At 37.0% G+C, this 17,458-nt stretch overlaps 1 protein-coding gene across 1 annotated transcript in view; it reads left to right on the top strand.

The window, feature by feature from the left end:
- TTC6 (tetratricopeptide repeat domain 6) overlaps positions 1–17,458 on the top strand; it is a 180,551-nt gene that overhangs the window by 68,783 nt on the left and 94,310 nt on the right. The window contains exon 6 of the mRNA XM_081829680.1: positions 14,096–14,237. Within this exon, the coding sequence (XP_081685806.1) occupies positions 14,096–14,237 (142 nt within the window). The remainder of the gene's footprint in view (positions 1–14,095; positions 14,238–17,458) is intronic.

Here is a 17,458-nt window from a genome sequence, read left to right as displayed (position 1 = left end):
TCTCTGTAACAACTCTGTGGAGTACAGATGTGAAAATTGAGGCTCATAAAAATCAAGCCATGTTGCTAGGCTTATACAATTAAGAAAATCACAGATTTGAGATTCAAAGCAGTCTTTTAGATTTCACACCACCTTTGGGCATACTTGAGTCCAGGGATCATGTACAAAAGTCATTGCCTCTGGAGTTTCTTCCATTTCTCTTCATGTCTCACTTTCCTTTGGCATCTGAATATTCTTTTGTGGAGATTATGTAATTTATAGCACCCTCAAAAAAGAGGAGAAAAGGGAATGGAGGTAACATTTATTTAGCATTGTGTTGTGTGCTTTGCATCTTTTCTTTTTAAATCTTCAACTGTAAGAAGTCATAATTTCCATTTTATTCCTTAAGAAGCGTACACTCCATAATATCAGGTTGCTTGCTCAAGTTCTCATCTTCGGATAATGATAAAAATCCAGATGTGTCTAACATAGTTTTTCTCAAACTCTTCTTCAGTACCATCCCTTTAAGGAAGGCTTTTAGACTTTTCCTCCTAATTGCCTTTCCCCGTTAAATTTTAATATCCTGGATATACATTGCATCTCTTTATAGTACTATATCTATTTACACACACATATATATGTATACATAGATATGTATACATATACATATATATGTGTGTGGATATATATGCCATATACATAGAAAGAGTAAGTTTTCATCATCCCCCTCCCCAGGCACCAACTTTCACTCCTTTGGGGGTAATATCACCTGCCCATTGAAAATGCATATTCATAAGTCTCTTGCCTTTCAGAAGAGCTCATAGGAATCCTGAAAAATCATCTATGACACATTTGAGAATATTGAAAACATTAAATATAAATAGAACTATTTTAAGTATTTTAAGTACTTCATTAAAATATGAGAATATTTTAAAAGACCACTTTTAATTACATGAACTATCACAGAATTATTGGTAACTTACCCACTCTTTTCATGGTATATTCCGAGCTCATTTCCTCAAACTTGACTTTTAGTAAAAATTGTAACACTTTACTGCATTCTTCCATAATTTAAAATCATCCAGTTTCCCTGAGTTCAGTAATCACAATGAAATTCAATTTGAATTCCTATAAGAGGGTCGTTCTCATGTTTATTTTCGATTTAGGCAAAGATATTTTTCAAGGGTTTATTTGCTATTCATAAGCTTATACATGTAAGTCTTTTAGTTTTGATTTAGCAAGTAAGTGTTTTGAAATTTTTGAAACAAATTGTATGTGAAGAATTTTGGAAATTTCAAAACTTCCTGCTTCTCTGGTAGAAAGTAACAGTTCTGTATGACATTCTTTGGAATATCTTTTAAAAGCTAAAGCTGAGAGTGGAAAATAAAGACATAAACATAATCTAGTAATCATGAAACTACTATTTTGAGTAATTTCCATTAGCACTGTAAGCTAAGCAACATTTTGAGGCGTTATAGCTTCTATTAGTCATGCAAAGTGTTAAAAATACTGGTTTCTTTCCAATTCTAAATTTTTTTTTTCTTCAAGTAGATCGTTCTTTTTCCAACAGAGTCAATAAATGTTCTATTTGATGATGATAATTCTTGGCAATTTGTTCCTAAGTACCAAATAAGAAGTTAATTTAAGTACTGAATATTTAATTCTCTGGCATCCATCTCTTGAGGATTACCTTTCTAAACATAGCTTAACCTTTTCAAAATATATCTGTCTGCTGAGCCTACAAGTTTGGAGGAATGTATGATTTTTTCTGCACTAATAAGTGTTCTCAAGAAAGGTAATTGTAAACACAGAATGAATACCCTTTCATTTGGTGGTTTTTGGTTTTTCTGTGAGATGAACAGTTAACTACAAAGCATAACAATATTTGTGGTAATATAGTTTTAATGCTTTCCTAATTCTGCATATAGTAATTGTTATTTGTGGCAAACACCAGGGATATTTTAATGGACGAGCATAGGTACACACAAGTTTATTTAAAATAGCAATATATTGTTCAAACTTACATTTATCTTGCTAGATAGCAATTTTGATGACAACTATAAAAATGTTTCATATTGATTATAATTTTGCTTTTAAAGTTCCTATATTCTAAAGAGAAGTTTATAGTTGCTTAGTTAGAATTAGCATGGAATTTTAGATTTGGGGTTTTAAAATAAGGTAAATCAATAAAGGTGTTTAAACCCTTAGATTAAGTTAACAGTTTGGTGAATAGTCTTCTAACATCTCTTGTATGTGCATGTGTTTAAACCATGTATTGCATTCTATAGACTTGATTTTTCACCCAAGGTTATGTGTAAACATTTAAATATTTTCATATTATTCACTAACTTAACCAAGCTGCAATGTAAGAAGACTCCAAATGTGGAAAAATTTATTAAACTTTTTGATGCATATTGCCAGACTTCTCTCCAGAAAAATTATACGGACTTATACTGCTTTCAACAATTTATGATGCTGTTCATTTCCTTTCACCCTTATCAGACAGCTAATTGTCAATCTTCTTGATTTTTTTTCTAATCCGATGAAGAAACATATCTTTTTATTATCATATTTTTATTCATTTCTAGTGAAGGTGAACACATTTTTAGATGTCTTTTGGCTATTTTTCTCCTTTTGAGAACTATCAATTCATATTCTGTTGAGTCATCATTCATTTCTTCTTTATTGATTTATAAATGATCTTTTTATATTAAAGATTTAAATTATTTGTCATAGATATTAGACATTTTCTTTTAATTTGTTGTTTGCTTTCTAGTTTTGTTTATGGTATTTTTTGCTATCCAGAAGTCTTAATTTTTATGTAGTAAAAACTATAGCAATTATTTTCCGTGTGCCCTAGTCTTGGTATAATTCTTAGAAAGGGCTTTTCTACACTTAAATTTAAATGTATTTTCTCATATTTTCTTCTAGTAATATCATAGCTTTCCTTGATCCATCTGTAATTAATTTGATAGAATAAGCATTATTTTTTCCCAAATGACTAGTCAATTTCATATCATTTATTCAATAAATCCTCTTTCCATACTAATTTGAAATGCCAACTTCTCATACCTTAAATTCCTGTGTGTTACTGAGTCTATTTATGGACTTACGTTCTATTTCACTGACTTGTCTATGTAAAATTGCTTGTGTATTTTGTTGATCCACCATCAATAAAGAGAGAGCTGGCTAAAAATGCTGTCCTACAAACATTGGCTGACCTTCTCAAGTCAGGTTCACCTTTTAGCCAGCTTCCTCGTGGTAAGCAGCGCTTAGGCTATAGATCCCAGACCTAACCCTCCACTTGGCTTCAAATTACAAGAGAAAATCTTAGTCACATTTTGAAAAAATGTGGACAGGCTATTAGTTCTATACATTAAAACAGTGGCAACTGCAACAGTTGGAAAACCAAAGTTAATTGTCAGAATTTAATGTTTAATTTTATTTATTATTTTGTTACAAAATAATAATAAAAACAGTACTTTAGCAAATATGCAAGAAAATGCAAAAAACCCTTCAATTATTCAAAATCTTGCCATCCAGAGATAGTACTGTTTACATTCTTAAATATATGATTCCAGACTTTTTAAAATTTAATTTAATTTTATTATGTTATGTTAGTCCCCATACAGTACATCATTAGTTTTTGATGTAGTGTTCCATGATTCATTGTTTTCGAATAACACCCAGTGCTCCATGCAGTACGTGCCCTCTTTAATACCCATCACCAGGCAAACCCATCCCCCCCACCCTCCTCCCCTCTAGAACCCTCAGTTTGTTTCTCAGAGTCCATAGTCTCTCATGGTTCGGATTCCAGACTTTTCTGTATGCAAATAAATAGCATAGAACAAAACTGGGATAATGCTGTGTACCTAATGTTTTGTAACCTGATTTCTTAAACTGTGTTGTAATTATCTTTTCATGTCAAGAAAAACAGATCTGAATAATCACTTAAATCGATCAGCAAATATTTTTTGTGTACCTACTGTGTGGCAGGCATAGAGTTAGGCACTAGGGAAGCATGTGCTAACATAATCCCTGCCCTCAGGGAATGTAGAGATTAGCAGAAAAGAACAGTGGTAAATTACTTATCAGGAATGTAACAATTAATATGCAGATGTGCAGGGTGCTGTGGAAACTTGGAAGATTTCCTGATTATGTTGGAGGTTTGAGGAAATGATAACTTACATTGCAACCTGAAGAGTGAATCAACATCACTTGGGAACTTGTTAGAAATGCAGATGATTTGAATGCTTATTGAAGTTTGAGAGTCCCTGCTGTGGACAGTTGGAGCTCATCTAAGAATTGGAAAGAAGTCTAGCGTTGGAGAACAGGAGGAGCAGTGGTGCAATGGAGGCTGAGTGGAGGCATGAATAAGATCATGTAGGATTTCATAGATGCCCTATATGTGTGTGTGAGGGCATGTATATGGAGCCTTGGGGGAGAGATTCTTAATCACAGTGTATTGGAAAGCCATTGATAGAGTTTTTTGAGGAAGAATGACATGATCAGATTTGCTGTAAGATACACAGTCCTCAACTTGACTTTTTAGTAGCATTTTGCACAGTTGCATTAACTCTTCCTTAAAACACTTTAATGTCTTGACCTTTGGGACTATACTGTTTTATGGTTCTCTTTCTGCCTCCCCGACTATGTCTTCTCAAGTCTCCCTTGCTGGTGTCTCCTCATCTCTTGACTTCAAAATATTGGAGTGCCCAAACTTATACTGGGACCTCTTTTCTCCCCTACTTACCAAGATGATCTTATCCAAGACCATGGCTTTAAATACTGTCTATATGCTGATGCTATCATTTACTAAGATACATGCAGAAGGATGTTCATTGTCCTTATAATAGTTAAAAACTGGAAACAACTTGGGTGTTTATCAATGGAAGATTTTTTTATGGCACATCCAATGATGAGATGCATTGCAACCTTGATTAAGAATAAGGTAGTGCTCTGTGTGCTGAAAGGAGGTAGAACTAAATATATAAACAGATATATGATTATATACAAATTTGTGCATGTGTGTGGAAGGAAGAAACTGTTAACTGTGGTCCTTTTGTTTTCATTATAGATTGTATACTAATTCCATAAAAAATGAAACTCTGTCCTATTTTTTGTGTGCTTTATATAGTATATGTTTGCCCTTTTATTTTTAATCTTTTTTAGTTGTGTCCCTTGTAGATTGCATAGACTAGAATAGTTCTTAAGCCAATCAAAATTTTTCTTATAATAGGTTGGATCACTCCTTATTCATTTATTATTATATCAGATATACTTGATATTATTCTTGTCATCTTACTTTATATTCTCTTTCTCTTGCTATTTCCTATAATCTATCATATTAGCCAATATTTATCCATGTGTTTTTTTTTGTTTGTATCATTATCTGATATCTAACATTATGAGATAGAAATCTGAAGCCAGCCTGTTTTTATTTTATTTGCAAGTAATCTGTTTCCTCTCTACTCCTCCTAGATGCTTCTAGGACTTTAAATTTTGCCTTAAATAATGTCACTAACACATGTTTGGGAGTGGATTGCTTTTTAATTAATTTTTCCTGATATACAAAAAGCCCTTTTAATATGCAAATACACTTCTTCAGTTTAGGACTTTTTCTATTTTATTTTAAGTAGTATTTCCATTCTATTTATCTAATGACTTTCTTCAGATATATCAATTAGCCATATGTTGGATCTTTATTATCTGTCCTTTACATTTATCATCACTTTGCTGACATTCATCTCTCAAACCTTTGTTCCAAATCAATTGTTTCATTTTCTGTGGTATAGATTTTAAAAATTTCTTCTACCTACCATTTTATTTATTTATTTAAAGATTTTATCTATTTATCTGAGAGAAAGAGAGATAGCAAGTGGCTCAGTTGGTTGAGCAGTGACTCTTGAGTTTGGCTCAGGTCATGATCTCTGTGTGGTGGGATCGAGCCCTGAGTTGGGCTCCCCCCTCAGTGGGGTGTCTGTTTCTCTCCCTCTCCCTCTGCCCCTCCCCCTGCTCACATGCTTTCTCTCTCTCAAATAATAAATCTTAAAAAATACTTTTTGAGGTCTATAATAAATTTTTTTCAAAAGGATGTTCTTCATATAACTTTTGGATGCTATATTTCTTTCTTACACATTTCAGACTCTCTTCATAGAATTTATATTTGATTTTTCTGTGTATTCACGTTGAATGAAGATAGGTCATTTCTGTTGCCCAAAGTTAATATCAGATAGATTTACCTGGCATTTCTTGACTGCTCATCTTGGAGGCATTAGAATACTATGTTTAGGTCTTAAGTAGGAGTACCAGAAGATGCAGTTTTATATTACTAATTTAGTCATTCAGAATCCTGAAAGGTGTTGGGGGGTGGGATGCACCAGGTTCTGAGAATTTTGCCTCTACATATTTTTTCTCTGATTGTTAACTATTCTACTAGAGGCCAGCCTTTTCCACTGGTTTTTCTATATGATAAAGATAATTCTAGGCTTTTTTTTTTCTGTGCATGCACATATAATATATATACATACATCTTACAAAAATGATATTAAAGATGTTGTTTTTGCAGTTTATATTCTTTTGAGGATTTTTATTTTAAAACTGAAATACAGACACATGAGTAATTATTTTGATTACTATCTCTACTACTTACAGTTTACAAATGAACTATATAAAGTGTGCTTGCATTTCAAAGATTTTATCTGAATCTTCTAAATGTTGTAGTGATATTTGAATATGAAAACAGAAAATTATCTAATAGAAAATGTGTTGAGATGCATTTATTAATTTGGTATTTTTTTAAAGATTTATTTATTTGAGAGAGAGCGAGAGAGAACGTGAATGGAGGGAGTGGCAGAGGGAGAGGGAGAGAGAGTCCCCAAGCAGATTCCCCTCTTAGCTTGGAGCTTGACATGGGGCTCCATCCCAGGACCCTGAGATCATGACCTGAGCCGAAATCAAGAGGTGGTTGCTTAACCAACTGTGCCACCCAGGCGCCCCTTTATTATTTAGTATTAACAACAACTGTATATAAACAGATAAAACCATTCCATTTCCCAAATGAAGAAAATGTAGTTCAGAGATTCGATGACTAGTCCATGTATATATAGGGCTGGTAAGCTAAGATTCAGACCTAGATTCTCTGATTCTAAATGTGGTTTCCATTATATCCCACTGTTTTGTGAACTTGTGAAGACCCTCTCTCACTTTTTCTTTTCGTGCTTCATTTTGAATACTTGTTCTTATCTTGTTTTCAGAACCAGTCTTGATATAAGCCAGAAAGAATCTGAGAAGCTCTAATTGAGTAATTTGAGATATTCTTATTTTATTTAACCCTGCTGTTTTATATTTGATCCATTGCGACCCAGCATTGGAAGCAGGGCTTCTGCTTATATTAGGGTGGAGGTTCTTACATTGCTTGTTCCCTCTTGCCAACTGAAATCCTATTTCTGAGTACTGGGCCAAGGCTGGGGCCTTGCTAACTGTGGTAGACTTCTCTGATATTAATTGCCTAATTACTGAAATTGCAGTATTCCACTGAATACTGCCTGGTTTTGTTTTCCCCATTACTGGTTGCTTCCCACTAGAATATGTCATTATCTGAAGCCAGAACTTTCTTTCTTTCTTTCTTTCTTTTTTTTTTTTTTAAAGAGTTTATTTATTTGACAGAGAGAGACACAGCAAGAGAGGGAACACAGGCAGGGGGAGTGGGAGAGGGAGAAGCAGGCTTCCCGCGGAGCAGGGAGCCCGATGCGGGGCTCGATCCCAGGACCCTGGGATCATGACCCGAGCCAAAGGCAGACGCTTAACGACTGAGCCACCCAGGCACCCCTGAAGCCAGAACTTTCTGATGCCACTTCTAGTGCACTACCACCTGTGGTCTGTCCTACTATGTTTGGAATATTGTGTTCTATCTTCTGCTCTATGTTTCCTTCCAACATGGGTATCTGGAACTGACTTTCCCCCACTATGCCCCATTTCCTGCATTGTCTTCCATTCCTCAATGGTTAGGTCTAATCCTGGCCCCACCCCCATCCCTTAGTTGGCCTTGTTCCTTGCTACATAATCCAGGGAATGACCCAAGATACACAAAGCACATAAGACTTAATTCCTGTCTGAGGTCTAGCTGGGGGTATGTCACAGAAGCACAAGGATCTTACCCTTCTCCTAGCCTAACCTTCTCATATTTATGGATGAGGTAAATTTCACACTCCAAATCACAGTTGGTGGCAGAGTTAAAGTAGAATCAATAGTAACCTCAATTAGACTTCTATTATATCCATTTTTTAATAAATAACCCTTATACCTAGGTAAGCCTTAAACATATTTTAAAAAATACAGATTGGGATTACAGAAGTCATTTTATTATGCACTATCATAATAAAAAATAAATAAATCATGTTTCATGAGATACTAGATTAGTGTATTTTTGATTTTATATGGAAGTATAAAAAAAGGAATTATTTGGACATTTATCTGATTTCATAACTCAATATGTGAAAGCTGAAATTTTTTTGTGTGTGTGTGTGTTTTTTTTTTTTATTCTTATGTTAATCCCCATACATTACATCATTAGTTCTAGATGAAGTGTTCCATGATTCATTGTTCGTGCACAACACCCAATGCTCCATGCAGAACGTGCCCTCCTCAATACCCACCACCAGGCCAACCCATCCTCCCACCCCCCTCCCCTCTAGAACCCTCAGTTTGTTTTTGAGTCCATCTTCTCTCATGGTTCGTCCACCCCTCCGATTTCCCCCGCTTCATTCCTCCCTTCCCGCTACCTTCTTCTTCTTTTTTTTTTCTTAACATATCTTGCATTATTTGTCTCAGAGGTACAGATCTGAGATTCAACAGTCCTGCACAATTCACAGCGCTTAACAGAGCACATACCCTCCCCAGTGTCTATCACCCAGTCACCCCATCCCTCCCACCCCACCCCCCACTCCAACAACACTCAGTTTGTTTCCTGCAATTAAGAATTCCTCGTATCAATGAGATCATATGATAAGCTGAAATTTTTTTAAAGCAAAGCAATGTCATTCCACCAGATGTCACTGTTTGCATGTAACAATGAAGTTACAATGATTAAAAATAAAATCCCCCACTTCCTTAATCATATTTTGTAATAAAAGAAAATCTATATAGTTTTATTCTTATTCTTCTTTAGATTTATTATTTTATTAAGCCTACAGTCCCTGAATTTTTAAAAAGTATTCCAAGTGTTCATTACTTCTGCTACAAATTTTGAAGACTATACTAAAGAAAATTATTTGTAATCTTCAAGAAGACAAACTCTAAAAGTTTTTTCTTGATCTAGGAGTTTGCTTTGCAAACAACATTCTTTATAAGTTACTATTAACTAAATTGTAGATTGTGACCCAATAAGGGGCTGTGAAATCAATTTTGTGGCTTGCTGCAAGCACTTGAAAAAACTGTTGTGTCGAATAGAATACTCTATTGCATGTAAGTATTATTTTGGCAAAACTTTGTGCATGAGCATTCTTAAAATATCCCTGTACACATCTTCTTTGAGTTGTATAGAAGCAACTGTGAGCTCCATCCTGTGAAGCCTCTTCCAGGTTTTGTGCCCCAAGGAGCAAGATAAATTCACTAAGGAAGGGATAGCAAAGATGTTGTGGGGGGACTTCTCTGTTAGAGTACCAAGGAGGGTAGAAGGGTGCTGGAGGGAGAACCTTTCTCTATGCTTCATAGGATGGAGCTCATGTTCACTTTTATGTAGCTCATAGAGTATGTATGCAGAGATTTTATTTTTTTATTTTTATTTTTTAAAGATTTTATTTATTTGACAGAGAGAGAGAGAACACAAGCAAGGGGAGTGGGAGAGGAAGAAGCAGGCTTCCCGCTGAGCAGGGAGCCCAATGCAGGGCTCGATGTGGGGCTTGATGCGGGGCTCGATCCTAGGACCCTGGGATCATGACCTGAGCCGGAGGCAGACACTTAACCACTGAACCACCCAGGTGCCCCAGTATGCAGAGATTTTAAAAGAGTACTCACAGCTTAGAGCAAATGTTTTCTAAGCTTCTTTGATAGCAATCTACAATAAGAAATACACTTTATATCTCTGGTCCATAGGAGACAAGGAAAGAGGTTTAACTCACTCTGAGAGAGGTGGGCATGTTTCCTTCATTCAATACCCTCAATAATAGCAATAAAATTGTAATATCAACCACTTACTGAGCATGCACTAAGTGCAAACTCTCACATATGTTATTTCTAAGCATTAGACCCTGAAAGACCTGATCACTGTTGCTATAGATAGAGGAAGAAACAGACCTAGGAAGGAAAAGTGACCTACCCCACATAGAACACCGAGTGGCCCAAGTGGGGCGAAAATCCTGGTTTTTAGCCTCATTCCAAAAGCTGGCTCTTCTCACTATATCAGTGAACTTTAGGCTCCCCGCCCCCTGATAAGGATCACTTGGAGCCTATGATAAAGTGTATAAATTCCTAGGCTCTATCCCTAACCCACTGAATTAGAATCTCTAGAGGAGGAATCTGGGAAGCCATAGATTTGACAAGCTCCCAGAATATTCTTATGATCAGGCTGTTTTAGGAAAGATTGCAGTACATCAGTGGTTTTCAAACTTAAGTGTACATCAGAATCGTCTGCAGGGCTGGTTAAAACACAGATGACCGGGTCCACCCTGAGACTCTGATTCATTATGTATAATGGGGGTCCAAGAATTTGCATTTCCTAGCATGTTCCTATGTGATGTTAATGATGCTGGTTAGGGAACACCCTTTGAGAGCCACCACAGTACCTGTGATTCTCAGTGCCCCAGGACAGAGTGTGGGACTGGCTTTGGCTGTGAGACTTTTCTTGCTGAGCCATATACAACAATACTTATTCAGTACCTACTACATTTGCCTCCACAGAAGAAAGAAAATGAGTAAGAATCCCTTTTTCGCGGCGCCTGGGTGGCTCAGTCGTTAAGCGTCTGCCTTCGGCTCAGGTCATGATCCCAGGGTCCTGGGATCGAGTCCCACATCAGGCTCCCTGCTCTGCGGGAAGCCTGCTTCTCCCTCTCCCACTCCCCCTGCTTGTGTTCCTGCTCTTGCTATGTCTCTCTCTGTCAAAAAAATAAATAAAATCTTTAAAAAAAAAAAAGAATCCCTTTTTCTTCAGACCAGTCTATGTCTACTGTGAAAAAGATACACAGAATTAGAAGTAGTATATTCTACAATGAAAGATCAGATCAAATGCAGCAGGAAAACTAGGGAAAGAAAGATGAATTTTGACTGGGTAGAGGGGGATTTATAAAGGTGTCATGAGGGAGTTGCGATCTGAAAGCCTTCTTTTCATCATTTTTTATAGCCACACTGTATTGTCATTTGGTTTGCCTGTCTTCCCTACTGCCCCTTAGTAATCTCGGCCCCTTAGGCACCTTTTGCATAGTGAATGTAGGTTCGGCCAGGAGTTAGGGAAGGGAAGTGGGATTGGCAAGTAGGTGGTGCCCAGACTGTGGAGGACCCTGAATGCGAGGCTCAGGAACTTGAATTTATACAGTGTGTGTAGTCATTGAAGTATTTGGAAAAGGGGTGACTGATGACACCTCTGGCAGGATATATGGCATGGATTGGAGGAGGGAGAGTCTAAGGCAAGGGGCTAGTAAAGATGATATCATAGGACTCAGATGAGAGAATATGCAATGGACAGGACAGACACCATGGAAGGAGAAGGAGCAGAACCAGTGATTACTGCTGGGAGTGAAGGAGAGGTTGGTTATGAAGAGATTTTCAATCTGAAATGGTGTTTTCCAAAGGGGGAGAACTCTAGAAAGGATTAAGTTCTTCTCTCTAGAAATAAAGAAGGAAGTAGGGAAAGTCTGGAGAAAATTTTCAAAGTAAATGATTCATCTTTGTCATATAGAACAGTTGCTAATCTTGCATAGTCTTTCACTAAGGTCCTCCGTACATGTCTACCAGAACACAGCTATGCACTCTAAAATGTCCAATGACTTCTTTCACTTCTCTTCCTGTCAACCAGAATGTCTGTTTCTTTAGTGCACATTTGGAATGTAAAAAGACAATGAGATGGGAATGACTCTTACTACCTTGTTTTTGGTATAGAGCTAGATAAAATTACAGCAGTATCTCAAGATGGCTTCTTAAGTTCACACCTCTCCTTCCTGATCTTAGAAATACTTTACTGATCTTGATGTATGTGCTCTCTTGGCTCACTATTGCAACCAATAGACTTTGCCCTGTTCTTTGTTTTTCCTATATGTATCAGTCAGGATTCAGTTGAAGAAAACAGAAATATTTTTAGTTATTTTAAGCAAAAAGGGAGTTAGTAATGAGAATTTGATGCTTATAAAATCAATGGAAAGATTGGGAAAATGGGCTCTAAGCAGGAAGGGCTTCCAGAGATTACTCACAAAACACGCTTAACTGGCTGCCAAGGGAGCTGCTCCTTCTAGTATAGTCAGGAAGGTGGTAAATCTTCCAGCCAGGACTGGCAACATAACATCTTAATTGTGATTCAGGGATCCAGTGGCCTCTACTGTTCCAGCTTTTGACTCTGGAACCACAGTATTTCTGTTTGATATGCTCACTGCCGCCCCCCCCCCCCCCCCGCCGCCGCCCACCAAAAAAGGAAAGGCAACCTACAAACAAAGTACTATTAACTGAAACACTGCTACAGTAGAACTCAATGTTGCCGTAACTGTTTGCCAACAAAAACATGGGAACCTTCTGCCTTCCAAATTGTAAGTGAGTGCATCTGATTAGAGGATCCTAAATCACATCTAGGACACTGGCTTCAGAAGAGTTTTACCTCAGTAGTTCAGGAAAGCACATTAGAAGGAGGATAATTTGGGAGTTGAGGGGCAGTCTACTATATTCACCATAATGGCAGTTGAACTTTATCTTCTCTTTGAATTAAAATATTTGACTAGTTGAGCTAGGAGGCTTTTCTCCGTGGCTCTACTTTGGCAAGCCCTATCTCCACAAGCCTAGCTTTGGGTGGGCCTGTTTCTTTAAGAGCAGGTATGTTAGGATCTGGTAGGATCTGAGGGTTTCAGCATCTTATTAAGTAACTAAGGTCAGTTGGGTGCTTTGTGTACTCTTAGTCTTCACATTTCATGGCTCAGAAAGTGATTGTTCATATAATGGTATATCAAAAAGAGGGACCATTGGCTCTAAATACTTCCACGGGAAATTGATACAGCCATAGTTGGTGCAGGCCCATTTTGTACTCATTTTATAGTTCTTTTATAAATTTTGCAAGTGCAAAAATTAGTAAAAATTAATACACAATTTAATACACAATTAATGTTATTTTAAAGCAGTTTGTAAGTCAATCATAAATAACACATTTTGCCTTCAAATTTTCATTTAACTCATCTCTTTGGCTTAATTAAGGTCTTTGTTTATAAGTTTTGTATCTCATGTATATCCTAACATATATATAGTGTGTAGCCTAGAGGGGAAGACTTAATGCCATAGTTTTTTGGTTCATCCTGGCAAGATATGATTCAAGAAGAGAAAACTTCACTGTGAGAAGGCAGTTCTGCTTGGGCTGACACTTTATCTCACTCTAAGAGATGAGACCATTTCCTGTGGGCTTGGAGTGGGGAACAGGTCAGCGATCAGAAAGTAGAGACCTTTTTACTTCTTTTGTAATTAAGCTTCCAGAGTGTGAATTTTTCTTTCTTTTTTTTTTTTTTTTTAAAGATTTTATTTATTTGACAGAGAGAGACACAGCGAGAGAGGGAACACAAGCAGGGGGAGTGGGAGAGGGAGAAGTAGGCTTCCCGCGGAGCAGGGAGCCCGATGTGGGACTCGATCCCAGGATCCCGGGACCATGACCTGAGCCGAAGGCAGACGCCTAACGACTGAGCCACCCAGGCGCCCCTCACAGTGTGAATTTCTTATTTCAATATAGTAAAATCATCATAAAGGTTACTACTAAAATGTATACAGAACCAAAGAGAAATTATTTTGAATTATTTCCCATTTCTGATTATCTGACTTCTGCACAATTTCTGCCTAGTACAGATATCAAATGTTAACGTGTTTATTTCAGCAGAGATATGAAATGAGACTCATCAGTGACCTGAAAAACCAATGTATTGTTTTTATCATACTATAGAATACTGCAAGGAATTCCTGTTGTGGATCACAATCAAGAATGTGTTCCCGTCCTCCCACCACCACCAGTGGTACTACCTCACTTGACACAAAGACCTAGACAGCTTGCTCACAAACCATACCTACAACTCTTGGGAGAGGAAGTAAGAACTTCTTTAAATATTACTTTTCTCTATCTTACAGTTCTCAAACTTTTTGGTTTCAGGACCCTTTTTATAATCTTAGGAGTCACTGAGGACCTCAATAATTATTTATGTGGGGCGCCTGGGTGGCTCAGTTGGTTAAGCGACTGCCTTCGGCTCAGGTCATGATCCTGGAGTCCCGGGATCGAGTCCCGCATCGGGCTCCCTGCTCGGTGGGGAGTCTGCTTTTTCCCTCTAACCCTACCCCCTCTTGCGCTCTCTCTCTCTCAAATAAATAAATAAATAAAATCTTTAAAAAATATATTTATGTGGGTTATATCTTTTTTTAAAAGATTTTATTTATTTGAGAGAGAGAGAGAGCATGTGCATGAGTGGGGGATAGGGGTAGAGGGAGAGGGAGAAGCAGGCTCCCCGCTGAGCAGGGAGCTGGACATGGAGCTCGATCCCAGGACCCTGGGATCGTGACCCAAGCCGAAGGCAGACACTTAACCAACTGAGCCGCCCAGGTGCCCCTGTGTCGGTTATATCTATTGACATTTACAAATATTGGGAATTAAAACTGAGAAAATGCTAAGTGTTTATTTACTAAAAATAACAGTAACAAAATAATATGTTAACATAAAATGTGTTTTTATGAAAAATAATTATATTTTTGAAAACAAAAAATTTAAGGAGAAAACTAGGGTTGTTTCACATGTTTTGCAATCACTTTAATGTGTGGCTTACTGGAAGACAGCTGTCTGCTTCTGCATTCAATTTTGTGGTAGGTTGTTTTGGTTGAAATATATGAGGAAAATTCTGGTCTCACACAGCTGTGTAGTTGGAAAATATTATTTTAATATATTTTTAATGTAATTATGGATATTTTCTTTTGATAATATGCCAAAACTTAACAAGTAGTAGTTTCTTGAAAGTTGTTGCAAGCCTTGTACTTCTGGGGAAGATGGAGAAAATGTACTTTTACTCCTCCCTGTTCTTCCTGCTAAGTACAACTAAAAATGCTGGATTTACAAACATAAAAGACTCTTGAAAAGTGGAGAACAAAGCACACTAGAAACTTTGGCACCCAAGAAATGACATGGCAGTGAGTTAGTTCCTTGGGTTTTCTTTTTTGCTACATATACTAGACTTGGTGCTGAGAAATCTGTTAACCTAGAAACAAAAAATTGGCAAAGGAAAAAAAGCTGCAACAAAAACCTACTCTCTTTAGCCAAAAAACCAGGAAAGGGACAGCCAAGCAAGACAGAAAAATTTTTAGACAGTAACTGCTCCATTCCAGCTAAATACCACAGAAAAAAGTGGCCCCACCCCCACCATCAAAAGCTTAGTGGGAAATTGAAACTTTACTCTTGCCAGAAAATAATGAGGCACTCTTACACCCTGCCAGGGTGGAATCAAAGAAGGCTGAATGTGGAGCTGGGACTTTCATCTTAACAGAGTGTTAATGAGATTCCTCCTCCATATTATCATTTGCAACCACATGGGGATCTTGGAATTCTATCCTCAAGTAGTAGTAATTACCACATCTCCCCTTCCCTACTGAGATGGTATCAGAGGAAGCCTAGTGGAGTGTCAGCTAAAACAGAAGCATTAAATAAGATCAAGAGTCAATGGCATTTTTCACATAAATAGAACAAACAATCCTGAAATATGTGTGGGGCCACAAAAGATACTGAATAGCCAAAGCAGTCTTGAGAAAGAACAAAGCTAGAGATATCATGCTCCCTGATTTCAAACTATATTATAAAGTTCTAGTAATCAAAACAGTGTGGTATCACCATAAAAACAGACATAGATCCATGGAGCAGAATAGAGAGCCTAGAAATAAACCCATGCATACATGGCCAATTAACTGATGGCAAAGGAGCCAAGAATATACAGTTGGGAAAGGACAGTCTCTTCAATAAATGGTGTTAAGAAAACTGGACAGTGACATGGACAAGAATGAAATTGTACCACTATCTTACACCATACATAAAAATTAACTCAAAATGGATTAAAGACCTGAGTGTAAAACCTGAAACCATAAAACCCCTAGAAGAAAACAGATGGTAAGCTCCTTGACATTGGTCTCAACAATGATTTCTTGGATTTAACACCAAAAGCAAAGGCAACAGAAACAAAAGTGAACAAGTAGGATTATGTCAAACTAAAAAGCTTCTGCACAGCAAAGGAAACTATCAATAAAATGAAAAGGTGTCTCAGTCAGTTAAGCATCTGGGCCTTTGGCTCAGGTCACGATCCGAGGGTCCTGCTCATGCTATCTCTCTTTCTTTCTTTCTCTCTCTCAAATGAATAAATGAAATCTTAAAAAAAAATGAAAAGGCAACCTACTAAATGGGAGAAAATATTTATAAATCATTTATCTGAGAAGGCGTTAATATCCAAAATATATAAAAAACTTATACAACTCAATAGCAAAAAACAAAAACAAAAACCCCAAAAACAACCCAATTAAAAAATGGAAGGATCTAAGTAGAATTTTCCCAGAAAAGATACAGATGGCCAACAGCTACATGAAAGGATGCTCAACATCACTAATCATCAGGGAAATGCAAGATGAAACCACAATGAAATATCACCTCACACCTGTTAGAATGGCTATCATCAAAAAGACAAGAAATAACAAGTGTTGATGAGGATGTGGAGAATAGGGAATCCTTGTCCTCTGTTGGTGGGAATGTAAATTGGTACAGCCACTATGGAAAACAGTTTCCTTAAAAAATTAAAAATAGAATTACCACATGATTCAACAATCCTACTTCTGGATATTTGCCCAAAGAAAATGAAAACACTAACTTGAAAAGATACATGCAACCCCCTCATGTTCATTGCAACATTGTTTGTAATAGCCAAGATATGGAAACATCTTAAATGTCCATTGATGGATGAATGGATAAAGAAAATGTGACAGCACACACACACACACACACACATACATGTATGCATGCACACATGCACGGAGCAATATTATCCAGCCATAAAAATGAAATCTTGCCATTTGTGACAACTTGGATGGGCTTTGAAGGCATTATGCTAAGTGAAATAAGCCATACAGAGGAAGGCAAATGATCTCACTTATATGCAGAATCTAAAAACAACCCACCACCCCTAAAACAAGGTCATAGATATGAGAACAGAGTGGTGGTTGATAGAGATGAGGGGTGGGGAGGTGGGAGATATGGGTGAAGGGAGTCAAAATGTACAAGCTTCTAGTTATA

Source organism: Leptonychotes weddellii, chromosome 9 (genome assembly GCF_054177405.1).
Source record: "Leptonychotes weddellii isolate Sample4059 chromosome 9, ASM5417740v2, whole genome shotgun sequence".
Taxonomy (NCBI): Eukaryota; Metazoa; Chordata; class Mammalia; order Carnivora; family Phocidae; genus Leptonychotes; species Leptonychotes weddellii.
This window is presented reverse-complemented; position numbering and strand designations above follow the sequence as displayed.